The sequence below is a fragment of the Zalophus californianus genome, chromosome 15, assembly GCF_009762305.2.
Source record: "Zalophus californianus isolate mZalCal1 chromosome 15, mZalCal1.pri.v2, whole genome shotgun sequence".
Classification (NCBI taxonomy): domain Eukaryota; kingdom Metazoa; phylum Chordata; class Mammalia; order Carnivora; family Otariidae; genus Zalophus; species Zalophus californianus.
This window is the reverse complement of record NC_045609.1, coordinates 48141990-48164600: the sequence shown is the minus strand read 5'-3', so window position 1 is coordinate 48164600 and position 22611 is coordinate 48141990. Positions and strand designations below refer to the sequence as shown.

General features: G+C 36.0%; 1 protein-coding gene across 7 annotated transcripts in view; it reads left to right on the top strand.

The window, feature by feature from the left end:
- The window catches only part of PARG (poly(ADP-ribose) glycohydrolase), a 128619-nt gene that overhangs the window by 54119 nt on the left and 51889 nt on the right, over positions 1 to 22611 (top strand). For all 7 annotated transcript variants that reach the window (XR_003518632.2, XM_027587264.2, XM_027587248.2 and 4 more), the window contains exons 8-11: positions 3114 to 3206; positions 7475 to 7632; positions 16921 to 17000; positions 20703 to 20763. Coding sequence is in view for 6 of the 7 variants with exons in the window: in XM_027587264.2 (XP_027443065.1) it covers positions 3114 to 3206; positions 7475 to 7632; positions 16921 to 17000; positions 20703 to 20763 (392 nt within the window). In the remaining variant the exon portion in view is untranslated. The remainder of the gene's footprint in view (positions 1 to 3113; positions 3207 to 7474; positions 7633 to 16920; positions 17001 to 20702; positions 20764 to 22611) is intronic.

Sequence of the window (22611 nt, the reverse complement as noted above, 5' to 3'; positions counted from 1 at the left end):
ATTAATAAAAATGGAATTCTAAAATATGTTTAAGTAACCCATAGGAAGGAAGGAAAAAGAGAACAGATAAAAGAAATAGAAAATAAAAAATGAAGTGAGTATTTGCTAACATATTCATGATTAAATGTAAATAGTCTAAATCTGCCAATTGAAAGAGATTTACAAAGTGAATAAAAAAGTGATGCACTATATGCTCTTTATAAGAAATCAGTTCAAACATAATGATAATAGGCAGACTGAAAGTAAAAGGCAGCTTTATTTGTGACAGCCAAAAACTGGAGACAACCAAAATGTCCCTCAGTAAATGAATGGTTAAACAAACTGTAGTATATTGATACCATGGAATACTACTCAACAGTAAGAGGGGAGTAACTATTGATGCTTGTATCAACTTGATTTGGTCTTAAGGGCATTATGCTGGCTGAAAAAGTCAATCTTAAAATGACATATACTATTTGATTCCATCTATATAACATAACAAAATTATAGAGATGGAAAACATACATGGTTTCTAGGGCTTAGGAATGGTTGGAGGAAGGAGGGTGTGGCTAAATGAATAGCAGGAGAGAGAGATGTAGTGAAACAGTTTTGTATCTTGATTTTGGTATTGGTTGCACAAATGTACGTGTGATAAAAATAGTATAGAGTGATACACACACTGCACCAGTTTTAATTTCCTGGTTTTGATGTTGTTATAGTTCTGTAAAATGGAATCATTAAGGGAAACTGGGGGAAGGTAAACTGGATCTCTCTATACTATTTTTTTTTAAGATTTTATTTATTTATTTGACAGAGAGAGAGACAGCAAGAGAGGGAGCACAAGCAGGGGGAGTGGGAGAGGGAGAAGCAGCCTTCCGTTGGGGTAGGGAGCCCGATGCAGGACTTGATCCCAGCACCCTGGGATCATGACCTGAGCCGAAGCAGATGCTTAACGACTGAGCCACCCAGGCGCTGCTTTATACTATTTTTGCAACTTCCTGTGACTCTATAATTATTTCAAAATATGTTTTTAAAAGCAAAAGATGAGTTATAAGTAAGAAGAGTTTTAATATTTTAAACAAATGTATTAGTATGTTTTATGCATTTTCAGGTAAAGGAAAGCAAGTATCTTTGATGTGTACCTCTAAAATAGTAGGATGCCTTCTATGACTAATTTAGTTTTTATTTTTATTAAAGAGGCTTATAATGAAGAGGCAACCATTTTATCACAATGAACTCTACCCTTTTTTAAAAAAATTGTGTTAACTTCCCATTATAGAGGATTAGGATTTAGCTATTGTTCACTTCCCCCTTCACCATTAACACAAACCTTATTTCTACTTCCCATTTTCCTACCATAGTTATCATTATTTCAGTTAAGATCAATATTCTGTTTTTTTAAAGCAGGATAGTAAAAGCACTATACATGTCTAAGATATGATTGCTTTTCCACTCTTGCACAACTTTTTGTTTTCCCCAGAATTAATAATTGTGTTGTTCACTTAGTTTTCTGTATATCTGTGATTGAATCCCAGACTCCATGAATTGCAAGTATCTTTCTTTTCAGTCTCAGTATTAGTTTTCCCACTGTCCCAATTTAAAGAGGGAGGTGAGCATAGGTTGGATTTTTAGCATATTGGTATAAAGACCGTTCTTAGTATTAGAAATTCCCTGTAAAACCAGAGTGGATGTAAATTGTTACTTTTTATATTTACACACATACCTTGTGCAGCTGCAGATCCTAATTAATCCCTTTCACGTAGAGAAGTGAGGAGGGCAGTGGAGTAGAGGTGGGAACACTTGGGTTCTAGTTTTGATTTAGTTGCTAATTGACCTTCAAAGCTAGGATAATCAGGTAATCTCCTTGGCCTCACTTTTCTTTTCTTGTAATAATGACAGAATCAGACTGGATTAAAAGTGAGACCTCCTTTAGTTCAAATGTAATTTTTCAGTTGATAAATGTTTTACTTTAATCCTGACAAATTCATTTCCAAATGTTTAATTGGTTAATTCCAAATTGGTTAATTTCCAAATTAACAGTGTTTTCATTTTCAGTACTTTTAAAGACATACCCTATTTTTAGAGAGAAATTAGATCAAAAGACCTAAAGTAATTTCTAAAGCCTGTAGGGATGGGAAATTATAAAAGACAAAAACGGGCTATGAATGTTGTCTTTGTTGTGCTTCAAATTATGATGTGGGAATTGTGGTTTTAACCTCCCAAGGATGCTAAAAAGAAAAATTCTAAGGTCATCAGAAACCTCATTGTTGACTACCCAAGTAGGTTAGATTTGAAAAATATACACTGCTCTGAAATAATTAGTAGGGTTTTTATGGTGATTTTTTAAAGTTATAGCTATTGAACCTGGATGGATTCCTGAGGGTTTCTGGGAGAGTCCTTAGTGGTCTAGCAGTTTTTAGTTGTAACCAAGGGCAGAATGTGCTTTTTTTTTTTTATTTGCAAGTGTTTTATTTAATTGTGAATGTTGATATGAGAGGTATTTGATATTTGGGATACTTAATTTTCAGAGGGTATTCAGGTAAATTAGATATGTTTGAAAATGAATGTGTAGGGGCACCTGGGTGGCTCAGTTGGTTAAGCATTTGCCTTCGGCTTACGTCATGGATCGAGTCCCGCATCGGGCTCTCTGCTCAGCGTGGAGTCTGCTTCTCCCTCTCCCTCTGCTGTTCCCCCTGCTTATGCTCTCTCTGTCAAATAAATAAATAAACTCTTAAAAAAACAAAAAACAAAAACAAAACAGGGCACCTGGGTGGCTCAGTCGTTAAGTGTCTGCCTTTGGCTCGGGTCGTGATCCCGGGATTCTGGGATCAAGCCCTGCATCAGGCTCCTCGCTCAGCGGGACGTCTGCTTCTCCCTCTCCCACTCCTCCTGCTTGTGTTCCCCCTCTCGCTGTCTTTCTGTCAGATAAATAAATAAAATCTTAAAAGAAAATGAATTTGTAAGTTCACCTGAGTTCCACCTTAGTGCACGTCTGTTGGTGTACTTTTACATGTGTTTAATGATACTGATAATGTGCCTTATGGGATCCTATGAAAAGCAGGTATGTAATTCAATTTCATAACAAACATTTGTTCATTGGTTATTATTCACTAATATATTTTATTGGTTTTCAGGTACTTGAAGAAGCAGAAGCTCAACATTTATATCAGTCCATTTTGCCTGATATGGTGAAAATTGCACTCTGTCTGCCAAATATTTGCACCCAGGTTAGTAGAAATAACTCCTTCCTCAGTAGCTTTCTTGGCACTCACAATTGAATTTCTTTTAAACTCTAATGGCCAGGGTCAAAGAGAGAAAAGAGAGAGATGGGAAACAGTTTTTGCCAAAGAGTATAAGGATTTTGCTATACTGAAGACAGGTTAGAGGCTAGAGGGAATGCTGCAAAAGGACATTAAAAATGCAGCATTCAATTTCTGAGCTTCAGTTTACACTGTTGAAGTTTGCTTATTCAGACTCCCTAGTCTCTTTTTGTTTAAACAATCTCTGACTTAAAAAAAAAAGTCACTATTCTACAACATACTAATGGATTTAGAACATTTTATCTTCAGAATGGCTTACTACCTCACACTCCTTACCCCCACAGTGGTGTATTGTATAACAAATGAGCTCATGGTGCTTTTTTAACTTTTAAAAATGAAAGAAAGAATCTGGTATTACTTCTTTTGGGGGGAGTATATTAATTAATTATAGCTACATAATAAATTCCCTCAAAATTTCATGGCTTACAGCAACAAACATTTATTATCTCACAGTCTCTGTCAGGAATTCAAGGCAGCTTTGCTGAGTGGTTCTGGCTCAGGATCTCTTTTGTGCTTGCAGTCAGGGTATTGGTCAGGGCTGTACTCATCTGAAGATTTCACTGAGACTGGAGGAGCTGCCTCTAAGTTGGTTTACTCACATGGCTTCTGGCAGAAGCCCTCAATTTCTTTTTTCTTTTTCTAAGATTTTATTTATTTATTCATGAGAGACAGAGAGACAGAGGCAGAGGGAGAAGCAGGCTCCCCAACAGAGCAGGGATCCTGATACGGGGCTCAATCCCAGGACCCTGGGATCACAACCTGAGGTGAAGGCAGACACTTAACCTGACTAAGCCGCCCAGGTGCCCAGAAGCCCTCAATTTCTTGCGATGGCTCACTCCATTGGCTGATTGGGTTGTCCTCACGACATGATTGCTAACTTCTCCAGAACAAGCCACCTAAGGGAGAGAACAAGAAATTGGCAGTGCCTTTTTTGACCTAGGTTTTGAAGGCACCTACTGTCACTCCTGCTATTTTTCTATTGATTCCAAATTAGTCACTAAATCTAACACACTCAAGGAGATGGTAATTAGACTCTCTTAGAAGGAGGAAATATCGGGGTGCCTGGGTGGTGCAGTTGGTTGAGTGTCTGACTCTTGGTTTTGGCTCAGGTCATGATCTCAGGGTTGTGAGATCGAGCCCTACATTCACTATGCACTCAGTGCAGAGGCTGCTTGAGATTCTCCCTCCCTCGCCCTCTACCCTCCCGCTCGTGCTCTCTTTCTAAAATTTAAAAAAAAAAAAATTTTTTTTTTTTAAAAAGGAGGAAATATCAAAGAATTTGTGGATACATTTTCAAATCAGCACCATAAGAGGTTTTTGGTTTGTTCTTTATAATTTTCTTCCTATGTTTCTCACAACAGTGGCTTGAATTTGCCTCTGTCTTTTGTTTCTAGAGCCAGATCCCTTGCTGCATGGATGCTAGCCAGGGTTTCGCTAATACTGTTGCTTCACAGAGGCCCTAGGGACGTTTTGGGTGGAACAGTTTACAAATGTGTGAAATGGTTTAACACAGCAGTTTGTCATTGCGGGTACCCCCAAAACCACAAGCACAGTCATTGGGACAACCTAAAAACATAACCAAATGCCTGAGGGCCATGCCATCTTCAGTTGAGAACCACTGTATGTTTTTTGATGTGCCATATTTGTTAGCATTTTACTGTGATATTTCTAATTTTATGTAACTTTAATTTCACATCATTAATGCATTGTGTCTGAAATATGTTTTTCTGTTGGGCAGGGAAAATATATATGAATACTCCTCTTGTTTATGTTGGAAGTTTTTTGCTTACTTATGTGTCATGTTCACTCTTTTTCCTTTTTCTCCTTGCTTTTTTCCTTGCCTAGTAAAATCTCTCAGTATCTCTTAGGTTCTGCTTAACTTTTATGTCCCCTGCAAAGCCTTCCCTACCCTCTCCTAGCCAAAGTTAATCCCTCCTATAACACTCAAGTCACACTTAGAACATTATTTTGTAATTTATATCTTTATATATCTCCCCCTACTATATTATATTCTTCTTGAAGGGAAATCCTCTTTGTGTTCCCAAGTTTCATGTGCTTAATTAAATGGGGTTTTTTTAATTCAACGTGTAGTTCATAATTGATAGTATATAACCTATAGACATGAATCACTTAATCATCTTCTCTTCCCCTTGCACTTAGGCAAGAGCATTTCCATATTTTATGTGATGAGATATATATTCAAAAACATCTAAATTTATAAGTTCTAATAAGGCACTTGGTAGAACAAAATCAGATTTGTGGCTCCCCAACATTTTGACCTGGCTAAAAACAATTTTGTTCTTCCATTCATGTATTAGTGGGGACAACATTTTAAATCTGGGCTTTTATACTGTACTGAAAAGTAAATCTCTGCTATGAAAGTTAACATTTCACTTTGATATCAAAATATATCTTTGGCAAATTAAATTGCATATGTGGTTATTTAATGATTTATCACATTAACATTCTCTAGGCCAAACCAAAAGGTAAATTTTAGATTTTTAAAAAGGAAATTAAAAGAAGGAAACAAATTTTGGACATGAACTTTTTGAAAGATCTTGGTTCATATTAAACCAGTCTCTTACTTTATCTAGCTGAGCACTTGATAAGAGCCACATTTTCTAGTTTTCCCCAAGTATGAGCTTTCAGACATTTCTCCTCCAAGAAAATAGAAATCAATTACTCTATTTAAAATTGTACTGCTTTGTGATTTGGGGGTTAAGAAATGTTTGTATTTATTGTTCATTAAGCCTAAAACATCACCATTGATTTTTAGTCATTTTTATGGATAACTTGGTAAAGGGCAGTTAAAAGCTCATTTTTAACTAAAACTAAGTAACAGTTTGCTTGAAGCCATTGATACATTCTCACCTTTTCTAAATTCATTGCTGGGTTGTAAATAAATGTATAGGGTGGAAATCCATATGACCTGTTTCCTCTTTCTTAGAAATGGTAATTGCTAAGGCCGAAAAGGAGAGAATTTTGGATATTGTAGTGATTCTTTCCATTTCCCTTGTTTGTTTATCTTTGTTTTTTCCCAAGGGAAATAGTTGAACTGCAAATTTAACCTTTTCTTTTTCTAGCAAACTCTTATTCTAGCACTGATGTACATTTTCTCTTACTTAGAAAAAAGTTAATTGTTACATCATTGCAGTTTTGATTTGTCTTGCCTGCCTTTCCTCGGTTTCATTTTTGGTGTTGATTCCTTAGATATGATCAGGACAGTTGTCTATGTATACTGGTTTGAAATGAATGCAGATATCCAGGATTCTTAGTTCTGGGTCTTATTGAAAGGCTGAAGGAAAAGCATCTTAAACATTATGTTGGAGCATTTTAAAACTTTACAACTGATACATAAACTTGGCTTTACCGTCATGTCTTTGAAAACATGTAGTTTAAACATTTAAAATAGAATAAAACCCACGGAATGTAATAGATCCCATGGATTATACTGAAAAGAAAAGGTCAATGAATTTGGTACAACTAGAAGACATTTCCATCATAAAAACTTGGAAGGAAAAAATGTCCTGTGTCTTCTTGGCTTAAAATGAGTATGTAGGAAATGCCTGTCTTCTTACAAGTTATACATAAGTCTGTATTTGCATGTCCTATTAATTGCTTTAATAAAATTAGATTTCGGTCTCATAAAGAAATTGTCAAAGTAAAGTGTGATTCAGAATTAGAAGGAAAAGACTTATTTATTGAATTATTTTCCTTAGATCATTTTATTTAGGACTAAAATAGAAAAATTGCTCCATCCAGCAAACATAAATACAAGTGAGAATAAAATTTAGCATATGTAACAATAATAGCTAAACTCAGTGTTGCATATTTATGTTTCATCTTTTGTTTTAATTTTTCATTACATGGGTAATGTGTTTTTATTTCCTACTTGCTAAAGCAATCTTCTTTTCCACTAATAAGTAATGTTTTGTGTTCTCTTCACTATCATTATTATTGATTAGAAATCTGCAGTTTCTCAAACAAGTACACACAAGTCCAATCATCCTTGATGAACTGCCCTTGACTTCAACAGTACTGCTGATTTAAGGATTCAAGAGTGGCCTGAAATTATTCCTGCCTTAATTTAGCAAATGCAATTTGGTGCCTCTGCTTTTGAAATTGCTAAACTAATTATTGCTCTTCTTGTCTGTATATTTTGTTTCCTCTATCAGCCAATACCACTCCTGAAACAGAAGATGAATCATTCCATCACAATGTCACAGGAACAGATTGCCAGTCTTTTAGCTAATGCTTTCTTCTGCACATTTCCACGACGAAATGCTAAGATGAAATCCGAGTATTCTAGCTACCCAGACATTAACTTCAATCGGTATGTTTTCAGAGAACACCTCCTGAAAAGTGAAATAGAGAAGGGTGGAAGGAACTAATATTTGTCCAGTGATTTGCCATAGGCCAAACATTTTATGTCCAATTATCTAATCTTTATAATGCAGTGGGTTAAGTGGTATTTTTGCCATTTTGCAGGCAAGATAATTAAAATTCAATGAAAATCTTTGTTATTATATGGTTACTCTCCATTATTAACACTAAGAAGGAGTGGGGAAACAATGAGAAATAATGTCATCTGTGTAAGAGAATTTATTTAAAATCCCAGCAAGAGGTATCCATTTTATACCATATTTTCTTTGATTGTGTAAATACCAGTTGTGAGGAAATGTTGTTAACCTAATTTTGAGTCAGTATGTTAAGCTAAGTTTAAGAGAATAGTATTTAGTCATCTAGTTCAAAAATACAGTGAGCAATTACAGTATTCTCCACAGTTTGTTAAGTGCCTTGAGGGTTACAAGAGAAGGGATGAACCAGTTTCTGACTTCTGTGCCTTTCTCTCATCCACAAGGCCTTTATTCCTTCTTCAAGCATCAGTTTGTGTATCATTGCTTCTGATAGCTCTGATCCTGCCAGGATAGGTTTGCTACTCCTCAGGGTTCCTATGAAGGTCTGTATGTACCTCTGTTATATAGAAGAGAGGTATACAGCATGCATTATGATACTTTATTAGAAAAGGATATAGTTTAATAAAGGAAGCCTTTCTTGAAGAAATAACTTTTGAACTAAGTATGAAGGGGTGAGTAGGAGTTTTTGCCAAGGAGAAAAGGAGAGATGATTACATTCTGGGTAGGGGGTACAGCACGTACAAAAAGTACTGTGGTAAAAAAGCACATGACATCCCCAGGGACTGAAAGAAGACCAGTGCAGCTGTAGCACAGAGAGAGAGGATAAGTTGCAGAAGGAGATGGGCGCCAGTAGGCAATCCTACTGTGCCTAGTAGGCCTTCTTCCACCCCACCCCCCACCCGCCCCCTGCCCCAGTAGGCCTTCTAAGGCGACAGGAAGTCTTTAAAGGATTTGGTACGGGAGGAGGGGGAAGCTGATGTATTTGATCAAATCTGCATTTTCAGAAGTTTATTCTGACTACAATGTGGGTACTGAGTAGAGAGGGGCCATAGTACAATGAGTTTACCCAGTTGGGGAGGCTATTGCAATACACCAGGAAGGAGAGGATGATAGCTGGGAACATGTAGTGGTTGGGGTGGAGGTGCGACATTTGAAGGGCAAGTCAGTGTGATGGTGACAGACTTGTTCAGTGAGTGGGTGAAAGGAGGCCTCCAGGGTACTTCTTAGGTTTGTACATCCAGGCATGTGCCTTTAGTGTTCTCTGCTTTTCCTACTGTACCACCTACCCTACTTTGTTATAATTGCTTATTTCATCCTTCCAGTGGGGATAGGGATTTTTTTTTTTTTTTTTTGAGAAAGCGAGAGCTGGGGGAGGGGCAGAGGGAGAGAGAGAATCTCAAGCAGACTCCACCCTGAGTGTGAAGCCTGAAGTGGTGCCTGGATCTCACAACACTGAGATCATGACCTGAGCTGAAATCAAGAGTTGGACATTTAACTGACTGAGCCACCCAGGCTCCCCCATCAGTGGGGACAAGGATCTTATCTTTCATTAAATTCCATGCATTGTAGGCCCTCAATAAATCCACATTGAGTGAATGAAAATAAATTTTACAGATGAAACATTTGAGAAATTGATTAGTGGCAGAAGGCTAGGACTAAAACTAGTTCTTAGTCTGCTGTTTTTTATTTTTCAAACTGCACCTTATCCTTAGCAATTAGGAAATGTTTTATTTTTAAACTACATATAATTCAAGTTTTTGCCTTTGATTTCTTTATTATTTGGGATAGGATTGAGAGAAAACAAAGAGCATTGGTATCAGCAATTGTAATTGTGTAAAGAACCTGTTTATTAACCATAATTTTTTGGCTTATTTGAGAAATTATTAAAGAATTTTTTTATACTCATATTTAAGGGCTATGCATCTCTTGCAGGTTTTCTTTTTTAATATAGAAAAGGAAATGGTCAAATTTTATATGTAAGTAAACAGTGGAAATTTAATTTTGTAGAAATATAATTATCTGTTTCCATGAAGAGTATTAGTTATATTAATACTAAGGATCTCCATAAAGTAAATAGTCTTTCTGTTTATTTGGAATAAATGTTTGATCAGCTCCAGGATCACCAGGGATACTGTAAATTTTAAAATTTCTATCCAGAATTCTCAAGACAGTCCCATGGCTCTTTGTTTTTCTGGTTTGGGGTTTTGGTAAGCACTAGCTCTAATTAATAATGCTTTAGAATTAGTGTTTCCATGGCCACTTACGTTTGTTTCCATGGGGTGAGTAGTCAGTCAGTGCATGTATCTTGATGGTCCCTCAGATAAACCTTTGATGTCTTAGTTACAAGCTTTCTCACACTGATTCTTGACTTAATTATAGACCTCTTAAATTTATTTTTTAGATAAGAACTATGCATTCTCTTACTAAGTTAAAGTTGTATCAGAGAGCCTCTTTTCCAAAAAAGTTATTTTTAAAACTGTTAGGGATATTTACAAACATACTAAAAAATAAAACAGTATTATGAACCCATGTTTATCCAACTTCAGTACTTACCAGAATTTTTTATTTTGCTCTGTTTTCACCTGTCCAACCCCACTTTTTTTTTTTTTTAATTTTAAAGCAAATTGCAGAGGTTAAGTTTCACCCATGAAGAATTCAGTATTTAGGGGCGCCTGGCTGGCACAGTTGGTAGAGCATGCTACTGTTGATCTTGGGATGGTGAGTTTCAGCCCCATGTTGGGTGTAGAGTTTACTTAAAGAAAAAAAAGAATTCAGTATTTAAACTCTTCACAAATCACATTAGTCTGATATCTTGGTTAAATGTTAATAGCCCTTTTCTCAGAAATGCTTAAAGCTGTCTGTGGATAACTACAAATATACATTCCTCATCAGTTAAAACAAGAGAAAACACAGAAAGGGAGCAGAAGATTAAGCATGATTAGAATTAGCAATTGTAGGGGTGCCTGGGTGGCTCAGTTGGTTGAGCTTGAGCGTCTGACTCTTGAGTTCGGCTCAGGTTGTGATCTCAGGGTCCTGGGATCAAGCCCCCATGCCTGACCCCACACTCAGCGTAGAGTCTGCTTATCCCTCTCGCTCTGCTCCTCCCCCTCCTCTCTCATTCTCAAATAAATAAATAAAATCTTAAAAAAAAAAGAATTAGCAATTGTATGTAGAATATGACCTCAATTATGTTAAAATATCTGTATTTGTTAATACACCTCTATGTTCACGTTGGTACGTGTATGAGCATGGAAAATGAACTGACAAGAAAGTGAATAAAAGTATGATTACCATTTAATGCTTTTATTTCATCCTTTTCTATATTTTTGAAATTGTTTATAACAAGCATATATTACTTTTATAATCAGAAGAAAAATAGTTACAAGTCAGTCATCAGAAGTGGAGCAGAAGACAAAGTTAATAAAAAGAGTGGATGATTTTTGTAATTTGATTTTGAGGTTGGAATCCCACAGATTTTTTGAGCCTTTCTTAAATAGCTAGCTTCTTCCTTCCTAACTATAGCCCCATAGACACAGTATCATAACCTCCCTTTCCCCGTCACTGTCCATTCAGCATGTAAGAGAAACAAGTCCACAGGGTCCTCTAAGGGCTAGGCCCCCGCTACACTGATAGCATTCTTTCTCGATAATAAAATAGGCCTCAGGTTTGGAATGGCTGACAGGTAGAAGTCAAGAAGTCTTGGGAAGCTTTGGCTTTTGTGACTTCCCATTTCCTGCCATAATTACCAGGATTTTTATCAATTTTAAGACATGTTAATTTTATTTTATTTTTAAGATTTTATTATTTGAGAGAGTGAGCGAGCAAAAAGAAAGCACAAGCAGGGGGAGCAGCAGAAGGAGAAAGAGAAGAGACTCCCCGCTGAGCAGGGAGCCTGATGTAGGGCTCGATCCTAGGATCCTGGATCATGACCTGAGCCGAAGGCAGATGCTTAGCCAGCTGAGCCACCCAGGTGCCCCACATGTGTTCATTTTAAAGCATCATTGTTTTCCAGTTAAACTTCTGACAGGGGAATGATGGAACTTCTTTGCGAAGGCATGTTTATCTTTTTCATTGTGCATGGTCATTTATCCTGAAGTCTGAGCTGGTTGGCTCTGAGTGTTAGCATGTTAGGTTTGACAGGAAAAGAGACTGAGCTATTTTTCTTAATGAAGGGAATATGGGGGCGCCTGGGTGGCTCAGTCATTAAGCGTATGCCTTCGGCTCAGGTCATGATCCCAGGGTCCTGAGGTCAAGCCCCGCATCATGCTCCCTGCTCCATGGGAAGCCTGCTTCTACCTTTCCCACTCCCCCTGCTTGTGTTCCCTCTCTTGCTGTGTCTCTCTCTGTCAAAAAAAAAAATGAAGGGAATATGGATTTGAACAATATAAGCATTTTATGTAAATGAGTGTTGATTTCTTTGCTGGCCATGAGAATTTTTTTTTCATGAGAATAATTTTTTTTTTTAAAGATTTTATTTATTCATTTGCAAGAGAGACAGAGAGAGCACAAGCAGGGGGAGAGGCAGAGGGAGAGGGAGAAGCAGACTCCCCGTTGAGCAGGGAGCCCGATGCGGGACTCGATCCCAGGACCCTGGGATCACGACCTGAACCGAAGGCGCTTAACCATCTGAGCCACCCAGGCGCCCTCATGAGAATAATTCTTAATAACAATATCTAATATTTATTAAGTACTTGCTATGTATCAATCACCATGCTGTTATTTTTTTTACCTAATATATCAAACTTATAAATTAGGTTTTTGTTTTTTTTTTCATTTTTCAGATAAGGAGATGGAGGCTTAGAGAGGGTAGGTTACTTCACTGAGTTAGCTGGTATATAATTGGGATTCAAACTCAGGATAAAGTTAACTTCTAGAAGCTGTGTCCCTTAACCATTCTGCTATTTGGCCTCTCTTTGAATAATTATTCAGTTTAATTAGATTAATACTTCTTACATCATAGCTAATCAGAAACTATAACTATCCTTAGAAATAATTCTTGATCTGTAAGATGAATCAAAGTCATTCATCAGTCCAGAGTGACCATGAGGGATTTAAACTCATAGTATCCCAATAGCATTTTCACCAAATGAGAGTTTAATCTATTGAAGATTTGAATACAGGCATATTCCTGTCTTCTGGTTGATGGATATTCTTTTGGTCACCAGAATGTTGAAAATTAATTAAGGGCAGGTAAAGCCTGTGGTAGTCTCCACAATTGTTTTAGGGAATCCTAGCAGCCGGGATGTCAGCAGTTGGCTGCACTGAGATCGTATTTGTTTAATAAGCCTAAACTAGCAAAAAAACCAGGATCATGACTATACATGATCATTGATGCTGTCTGTTGACAGCTTACTTTGATTCTATCTACGGTAGTTCCTAGGTAGGGAAACTTCTATACTAATAGGTTTAGTGAGAGTAAATGACTTGTCAGCAGAACTGGGACTTGGACACTGTCTTCTGTTCAGACTCCATGCTCTTTCATTATGTCTCACTTCCTCTTGAGCAAAATGAGCGTGCTCCAGAAATGGAAAACAACCAAAAGTTTCCCTTTTTCATGTGACTTATGAAAGATCAAGTACCTAATTTGATGAGCCATTTGGTAAGCTGATTATGGAGCATTTTGTTGTGGTGGTGTTTTCTTTTTTGCCTAGTTGCTATTTATGATTATAGTTTCTGGCAGTTGTGTGTGTGTGTGAGTGTAGTTAGCCTCAAAAGGGCTATGGCTAGCTAGTTGATTGAATAAGAAAAGTGGCTAAGAGTATGTGGTGGGAGGCTGATGTCAATAAATTGAATAAGTCTTCCTGTTTTTATTTATTGTTGTGTTCTTCCAGCTCTGCTTAGTTATGTTAAATATCCCTGACCTTTTCCCCTGCTTGCCTTTCAGGGCCTAAACATTCATATAAAGGCTTCCAATGTGATTAGCATTGATGCTTCTGAGATTGCTTAGAAACTGATGGTCAGAGATTAATTGTGGGTTGTAGCAGTGGTCAGCCCAGGAGGCTTTTACATCTGCCTCTTCCCAGGATTGAAAGTGCTGTTGGGGCCATATGGCAGATTGCTTCACAGAAAAGCCAAGAATGACTTTGTGGCTAGGTTCCAGATTATCATTTGCATCCATTTTAAAGTGGAGGTTATAGTGCTTTGAGTTTGATTTACTGTGTACTAATGCGATTAATCCTTAACTTGAAATCACATGAGGGTGTGTTTGTGTGTGTGGCTAGAATTCAATTCCAGTAATGTTATCAATATTCTATTCAGGGAAAGATTTTATTAAACTATGATTTTCTTTATATGTATGGAAAGAAAAACACTAGTTAATAAGTATCTGACCCTTGATTGACTTATTTCATTGAAAATAAAAAGTTTTGTTTAGAACAAGAGTGGGGTTGCCTAACTGGCTTTTTCTGTTTGCTTTTTTTAATACTCTCTAATATTCAGTTAAATGCCAAAATGTCCTTCCTACATGCAAAGGGGTTATTGTGGTCTGGTTTATGTGCATGGTCATCTGCATACCTGCTGACTCAAAATACGCCTTCAAATATACACACCCAGGACTTGAAAACCTAAATTAAAAAAAAAAATTGTTGAAAAGTTAAAAAATCTGATGGTGCTTGATTATTATAAGAAGGTCTCATTCTCTTGGAGTCTCTATTTCTCTGGGTGCTTTTCTCTGTGTGTATTTCTGTCTCTCTTCCTTCCCTCTGTCTCCAGCCTCATCTCGTTAGTCTCTTCCTCTCTGCCTTCCCAGCCTCATCTTTTTGACTCCCTCCTTTCTCGAGCTCATTTCTCAGGCTCTTTGTCTTCCTCCTCCCCCTAGATGCTGTCTCTCAGATACTACATCACTCTTGTGATTTTTCACTCATGTTGTTTGCCTGTGTTTTTATGTTATTTTTCACTTGCTTTCATACCAGGATAATTCATTTTATTTGGGTGGCTACGCATAGTAATTTCAGACTTCACTGTTGTGGAATTTTAGACTTCATGCAAGGGATTTAAACCTTCATCTTCCCTGACTTTCTACCTCCTTCTTGTCTCTTATTCCTACCACCTTACATGCACTTCCTGCTCTGTCAGGAAGATGGGAAAGCATATTTGGCTACATAGTGATTTGAAATTAGCCTTAGAGCGACAAATAAACAATACATTGAGATTCTGCCTGACTTTGTACCAATAAGGTTAGGATCTACAAGATAAACAGTGGATGCTCATTTGTAGTAGGTGATAATAACTGCCATATAATCTTCCAGGAAAGTCAGTATTGCTAGGGTAATAAATCTATAGTCCCAAGAGGCTCTTAGGCTTACAAATTTGTCATCGTGGTTATGAAATATGTGGACTTCAATATGATTTTACAAACAACTGACCACAAATAGAAGCTACGGACACTTTTTATGTTTGGGGGAATTATTTCTCAAGGATAACAACCATTTTTTTCCTTACTACATAGCAGTTCTGTGGAAGAGGAACTTTAATTGAATAATGTAGTACATCAGTTCATCTCTAAGAAAAGGTGATGGCTGCCTTTATATTCATAGTTTCCCTCTACTAAGTAGTAAACCTAGAAAGGGATTTTGCAATGGTTCCCCAGATATTCATTTAGTAAATCACATTTATTTGATACTGGATGTTTAATTAAACTGCCAAGTGGCTTCTTCATTTTGACTGTCATTTTGATTTGAATCAACTGTCCTGGTTGACATATTGCAGAAGAAACCAAGCTGAAACCTGCTCTCTCAAAGATCTTTCTTTCAGCAGGCAGCGGGATTTTAAGAGTATTTGTAATAAACATTTTAGAAAAATAAGTTCTTTTAGATGAGTAAAAATTATTCAGGGACTCTTTTTTGAGAGAGAAAGAGAGAGGTAGAAGGGGGGGAGAGGGAGAGAGAGAATCTTAAGCAGACTCCATGCCCATCGCAGAGCCAACTCAGGGCTTGATGTCACAACCCTGAGATCATGACCTGAGCTGAAATCAGGAGTTGGACACTTTTAACCAACCAAGCCACCCAGGCGCCCCCATACGGGCACTCTTAAACTGTTTTTAAAAATCAGTTCAATTTTATTTTATTTATTTATTTTTTAAATCAGTTCAATTTTAAATTTAGTTAAAATACTTTCCTGACATTAGTATTCTTTTCAGGAAATAAGTATTCACATAAATTGTTTTCTCAGAAATTGACCCTGAACATAGAATTTCAGATCACTGAAAACAGGATCATTTGAAATCTACATTTCCTTCCCTTTTCCTAATTCATTTCAGTTCTCAATAGGATTTTCTCATGAAATTAACTTTTCCCTCTCTGCATAGTTACATAAGCTTGCTTTTCTAATCATGAAAAATTTTACCCATTTCGGTATTTACTAAAGTGAACTTTTACTTAAATGGTTTCTGGTTGTAAAGCCAGAGTATATGACCAAAGACAGATAAATAATACCTCATCATTTATAGCTGCAGAATTTCTTTATAATTTTTAAATGCCTTTGGAAAGCTAGATTTTGTGCCAAAAGCATGCTTTTGTGTTTGAAATCCTTCAGCAAACTCCTTATTCAGGTCATATGCTTCCAAAGCCCTGCTTTTCTTTCCTCAGGATAAATTGCATTATGTGTTACCATTAACAATGCCACGTCATTTCGAAGAAGACTAAATTAAGTAGTGCAAGTCCAGGTTGCTGGAAACTAGATGAGTAAGCGTTGTTTTGGTTACTGTGCAAAGGGTATATCTGTTTAATTACCAAAGATTGGTCAGTCCCCAAATACCTTGTCATACCTGCTTGTCATTGTCATAACCACCCACTGCCCTCCCTCCCCCAACATAATCGTGTGGATTTTTTTTCAGATACCATTTTTGTTCAGTCATTTAACTACCTAGTAATATTATGAATTATTTGTATTTGCCATTGGGAAAATGATTGGGCATTAACTCACTGGCCTAATTGACTTTGGGGGGCCAGATGGTGCCTTCTCCCTGGAGGAACATAGATGGTACAAACACTGTTGTTAGAGAGTGCCATCTGACTCGAACAACTTTTAAGAAGCCTGGTTCTAGTTGGTTTTAGTCCTCCCTAGATGCTGTTTAAATCTGGTTTTCCAGTTCTCTGTCATTATAGAATTGCCTTCCTTTACTTGGTAGCAATATATTTAGTTATTTGTGAGTCATTAAGGCATTTTAAATCACCCTTTTTTATTTTATTTTTGGTCTTTTTCAGGTTGTTTGAAGGACGTTCATCAAGGAAACCAGAGAAGCTTAAAACACTCTTCTGCTACTTTAGAAGAGTCACAGAGAAAAGTAAATTCCTTTCATTCTTATATTAATTTTTATCACTGATGCGGACAGTTCAGATCAAGTGGCAGGTCAGAAACATTTTCTGTTCAAAGTACATCTTCCTGCCCAAACCAAATAATTCAGCATTATAATCTAGATTTTATGCATATTATATACATTAAATGTGTGCAATGAATATGTGTGAGTTTTATATACTCTGAAATTGGACCAGCAGAACGTATTTTAATAGGTTTTCATGAATGAAAAGCAGTAAATTAATACTTTGAAAAGAGAGTATATAGACCAGGAAATACATTTTGGGTGTTCTTATTTAGAGAAGCATTGATTATTAACAATTAGTGTATTTGCAGAGGACAGCTGATTTGTTGCCTTCCTACTCATCCCTCTCTTTTGTGGCCCCTTTACATACTTTTAGAGTTCTTATAAAACAGTGTTATACTTAGTGTTTATATGTTTGTCTTTTTCTGTTGGACCTTGACCATCTTGTTTTCCCAGAGACTAATCATAACATGTGAGGCAGTGGTGATAAATATCTTAACAAGTGCTGGAAGTTACTAGCTAATAATAGATCGGTATTGCTACTCTTACCCTAGGAGCTGGGTGACCACAGACAAGTTTCTTAACACCTCTAAGCCTCAGTTTCCTCATCAGTAAAATAAAAGAATAATGATCAGTTACCTCATAGGATAGTTTTAAGTATGAAGTGCGAAGTTACATGATTAATAAATGTTAGCTATTTCCAATAGATGGCCTTTCCTATAAGTCGATTATAAGGGAAACCAGAACATCTTAAAGTTTGCTTTTGCTAACTGGAGCAGGTCAACTCCGGTCAAGTGAAATGAGTTCTTTTCATTTCTGGTCATTCAGGTTGTCAGTTGACTCATTTAAAGATCAATTTTCTCATATTCTTCCTTTAGTATATAATTTCACATTATAGTACTTGGCATTTTTTTCTTTTTGAAGGTATTGCTATTAAACATTGTTTAGAGTTTCAGAAAGGAATCAATTATCAGAATGTTGATATTTAAGAGAAAAATCATGCTTCTTTGATAGAGGGTTATTTCTTAGCTTATTTATTTTTAATTTTGATCTCTATACTGAATGAAATAATAAAGGAAATGAAGACTCATTTGGGTTTATGAGACATAAAGTCAAATTTGAATTTGTAATAATTTGTTGGAAAGATTAGTACATTTTTTGCTATTCTAAATTTGCTTTGCTAAATAGAATGAATTCCATTATTATACCTAAGTAATTCAGAGTTTACCTTTCTGTCCTTGGAGTCAAATCATGTATGTCTTCTCTAAAAGCTAACTTGTCCAAGTTTTAGGATTTTATTTGCTTTGAGGAAAAATGCTAATATTTTGTTTTTTCAACTAGAAACTTATAAACCATCATAAGTATTAGGAATTAGGCTGAAAAAGATAAATTATAACTAGACATTTTATTTTCTGACTTTTTCATTGTACATGGTAATTTAGTTTTTTGTGAAATATAGTGACACGTGTTATAAGTTTTTAGGATGTAAAGCTACAGGCTTAAGGAGGAAACACTCAGTGGAACAAAAGAGGTTTGCAAGTTAATGATTAATTTATATAGAAGGTCTGAAGTCTACTTAAAAGAAACTACAGAAACCTATTTAAACAATATTTCATCAAATCTAGGACATTATAAATGGTAAAAAGTGTCATTATGTTATGTACCACTAAGAAGGAAAAAACACTCAGGATGGGGAGTCATAGGAGACCTCTTTTACAGAGCTGATTCACCAAAGGTGTGCCTTCAGTCTAAGGATAGATGAAAAATTAACCTGTGCAAAAAAGGGACAACAAAGAAACTAGAAGTGTCAACATGACACTGGCTAGAGAAGAAACAAAAAAATCTCCCCTGAGAATTTGAACCACAAGCCTCAAGTTTGAGTATGAAGTCATATTATCAGTGTGATCCACAAAAGCCTGCGACAGTGGATTTAATTCACACTGATCTCGGGTTGGTGGTGTTCCCAGATGACCAAAGAAGCAGATACACATCTCTGGAAAAATTCGACTTTAATCTAGACCAGTGGCTATGGCTAGATACCTTCCAGTATGAAAAGATATATCCCAGTTTCAGAAGTTAATATGCCTTTTAGAATTGATAAAATAGAATTCCATCAAGACTAACTTTTCAGTGTTGTCAATGTCTGTATTTTATATTTTTAATGAGGATCTTGAGGTTGAAAGATTTTCAAGTGCTTTCTGAATTATTTTCAGTATGGTTTTAGATAAAGTGTCTCATAGATGGAGTATTTAAAAATTGACAATTCATATGTAGTGTATATTGTGATTTTATTAAGAGAAATACTTGATTAACCAAAATAACCTATTCTAGCATAAAAGTTACCTTTTTATGGAAGAAAGGCAATAAGAATGCTAAGTATTTTTAATTATATCTACAGAGCCATGTTCTGCCTTTTTTCTGGCTTTGCTAGTGATATTCATTTATGAATTTCTCTTGGGATCTGCTAGTATATCTGTGAAGGACATTTAATATTCTTATCTGCTAAGTTGCTGAATAATGATACTGACATTAATTTCTTATTAATAGAATTGCTTCTCTGGTGTTTGAATTATTTGATCTCTTGTGAGTTTTAAATATGTTATCCATTTGCCTTAGAGAAATTTCTGAAGGAAATCTTAAGACTATTTTATAACCCATATTAACAAAAGTCACCCATTAATGTTCTACTGTAACAATTCCATATGATTTTTGAGTTGTTACTGTTTTGACTAAGAGCAGAGAAATGTGGGAATCATCCAGAGGAATGAAATGATTGTCAAGCTTTTATTGGGACTCTACCACCATTATCACTAATAGTTCCTGACATATCTCTCTTTGCTTGAGAGCTTTTCTCTTTCTTGGCTTCCTTTTCTTTTTAACAGAAGAAAACAGAAGTGGCCTGGCCTTTTTAGTTTGTTCTTTGATTTGAATCAAACAAATTACTTTTGGCCTACTGATTTATTTGTTGCTTTTGCCACTAGTTAGAAAAAAAAAAGTAAACCTAACAAAAAAGGATCGCATTCCTCTAAAATATACTGTGTTTTGATCCCCTCATATCTATTCCTCCTTAAAAACTATGTCATCTTTCTTCTCTAACCTCTTAGAACACAGTAATTCCTCCTTCTAGCTAAGGTGCCTTTTAAGTAGAGCAATTGCATATCATCTAAGCCCTGGATTTAGCTTTGTCAACTCCAAAGGCATGCCAACATTTTTCTTTTTTAATCACAGACCTTTTATTTTATTATAAAATGCATAAATGTGTATACATTCACCAGCCTTTAGATGTAAGATTAAGTCCTTTCTTTGAGGTGTCTGCAGATTAAAATTCAGTTTTGTCTTTATTGTGTAAGCTATGCTTATTAACGCATCTTTTTTTTTCAGTGATTTTTTACAAATGTATTCAGTTTAGAAAACTTTACCAGTGGGTACCATTGTGCTGTTTGTATAGTTTTGTGTTTTAGTGAGGGATTACTATTTTATAGAAAGAGTTCCTACTGTAAGGATAATATTATTTTAAATCAGTCTTCTATTGTATTCTAACCCTAAGCTTCGTATTTTTCCAGTTAGTTTTATAACCATTGTTAGATCCATTATTTTACTGAATGTATATAATCTTTCCAAATCAAAACTTCTTTTGGGTGTGTTTTTCTTTTATTGCTTTTGTAGAACCTACTGGCTTGGTGACATTTACAAGACAGAGTCTTGAAGATTTTCCAGAGTGGGAAAGGTAATAATAATAAAAATAATCTGGGAATCTTAGAATTATAAGGGCTCTTTTACCGGGATAGGATTCTATTTTGCAACTCCTAGAAAGATGGTTTCCCAACCTCTTAGTTACCCTAGTGCTAGGCAGTTTCCTATAAATGATCCATTGATAGCTCTCATTGTTGGAAAGGTCATGCTATCTGAATCAAAGGCCGTAAGCCTGTGATTTCTACTCTTTGCCTTAGTCTTTTTTTTCTGAAGCAAAGTCCTACTTAGGAGTTTTGTGTGAAGACACTAATATCAACTAGAACACCAGTATTTATTTTTTTAAAAGATTTTATTTATTGATTTGGGGGAGAGAGTGAGAGAGAGAGAGCACAAGCAGGGGGGAGCAGCAGTCAGAGGGAGAGGGAGAAGCCGACTCTCCGCTGAGCAGGGAGCCCAATGTGGGGCTCCATCCAGGGACTCTGCAGTCATGACCTGAGCTTAAAGCAGATGCTTAACCTACTGAGCCACCCAGGCACCCCTAGAACACCAATATTTAATACTAATCCTTACCCTTTCTTTTGGTTACTATATTTGTATTTTTTGGCTTTTCGTTCTGGAGGACGAGATGGGGGTAGTTTCTTTGTTAAAATAAAATGTAAATAGTAGTTACCTAGAATTTGTCTGAATAATAAGAATTTTGAAGTTTGGCTGTTCACATGTACTATGGGCAGATTTTGTGAAAGTTGCTAATTTACTGTATTTTTTTCCTTATTATTTATCTGCAAATAACTGAGAATAATAACCAATCTGAGTTTATTCAGATTTGTAGGTTCCTTTGTGCCCTGAACTAGTTAATATATTTCCTAATCTAGAGCAGATCCCAAAGCACTTAAAGAAGAGTAGATCAACTTTTTAGATCAAACATGAAGACATGATCAAACATACTAAATGCGTATTTTGCGTATGCATTTATGTTAACTCTCATTTTCACTTTCTCATAATTTTTATCATAGTTTGTAATTGTTTCCTTTGGAATTAGTGATAAAAGGGACTCATTTTTAAGGAAGTTAACTGAGGAAACACATCTACTTAAGTGGCTTTCCTGTGGTGTTTCTTATCCATCAAAGATGTTTATTTGTGAGGTGAAAGGAGAACAGACTTACTTTAGGAGGCTGACTGCATGGCTGAGATGATTATTAGTAGAGGGAAGTGGGTAAAATATTAAACAAATGGAAGATAAAAACAAAAACAAAATAGAGCCGAAAAGGAAGAGAACATATATAGCATTTTGGAGTCTTGGCATATTAGAGATGAAAGGGACCCCAGAAAATCATCTCACCCAGCTGTCTACTAAAAATATCAATCAGCTCTGTAGTATCTGTGACAGATGACAGCTTCAATGATGGGAAATGCACTGTTTCACCTCAGTGTATCCCGTTGTTGGCTGCTCGTGTTATTATCTAATACTTTCATTCGGTAAGAAACTCTGTATTCCAAAGAATCTCCCTGCCTCTTCCATTCCTGGTTCTTCCTTCTGGTGGTACAATAAATGAATCTAATTTTCTTTAACATTCAGTCTTCTTCATGTATCATCATGCTTTCTTGACCCACCCCCACCTCTAACAGTGCACACAGATACATACTAAATTTACTCATTTCTTCTGTTTTGCATATAATATGGATTCTAAACCCTTTATTTTTGTTCTTGATAGACTCCATGCCATTGGTCCCTCTTAAAATATGGTATCTACAACTAAAAGTAAGTCTGCTCTTATCTGTCCAGACCAGAATACAGATTGGTTTTCTTAGCTTTTCTATTAGTATCTGATAGGAAGTCAGATGTTTTGTTCATCCCACTTTGGTGTAGATTTTATAGATCATG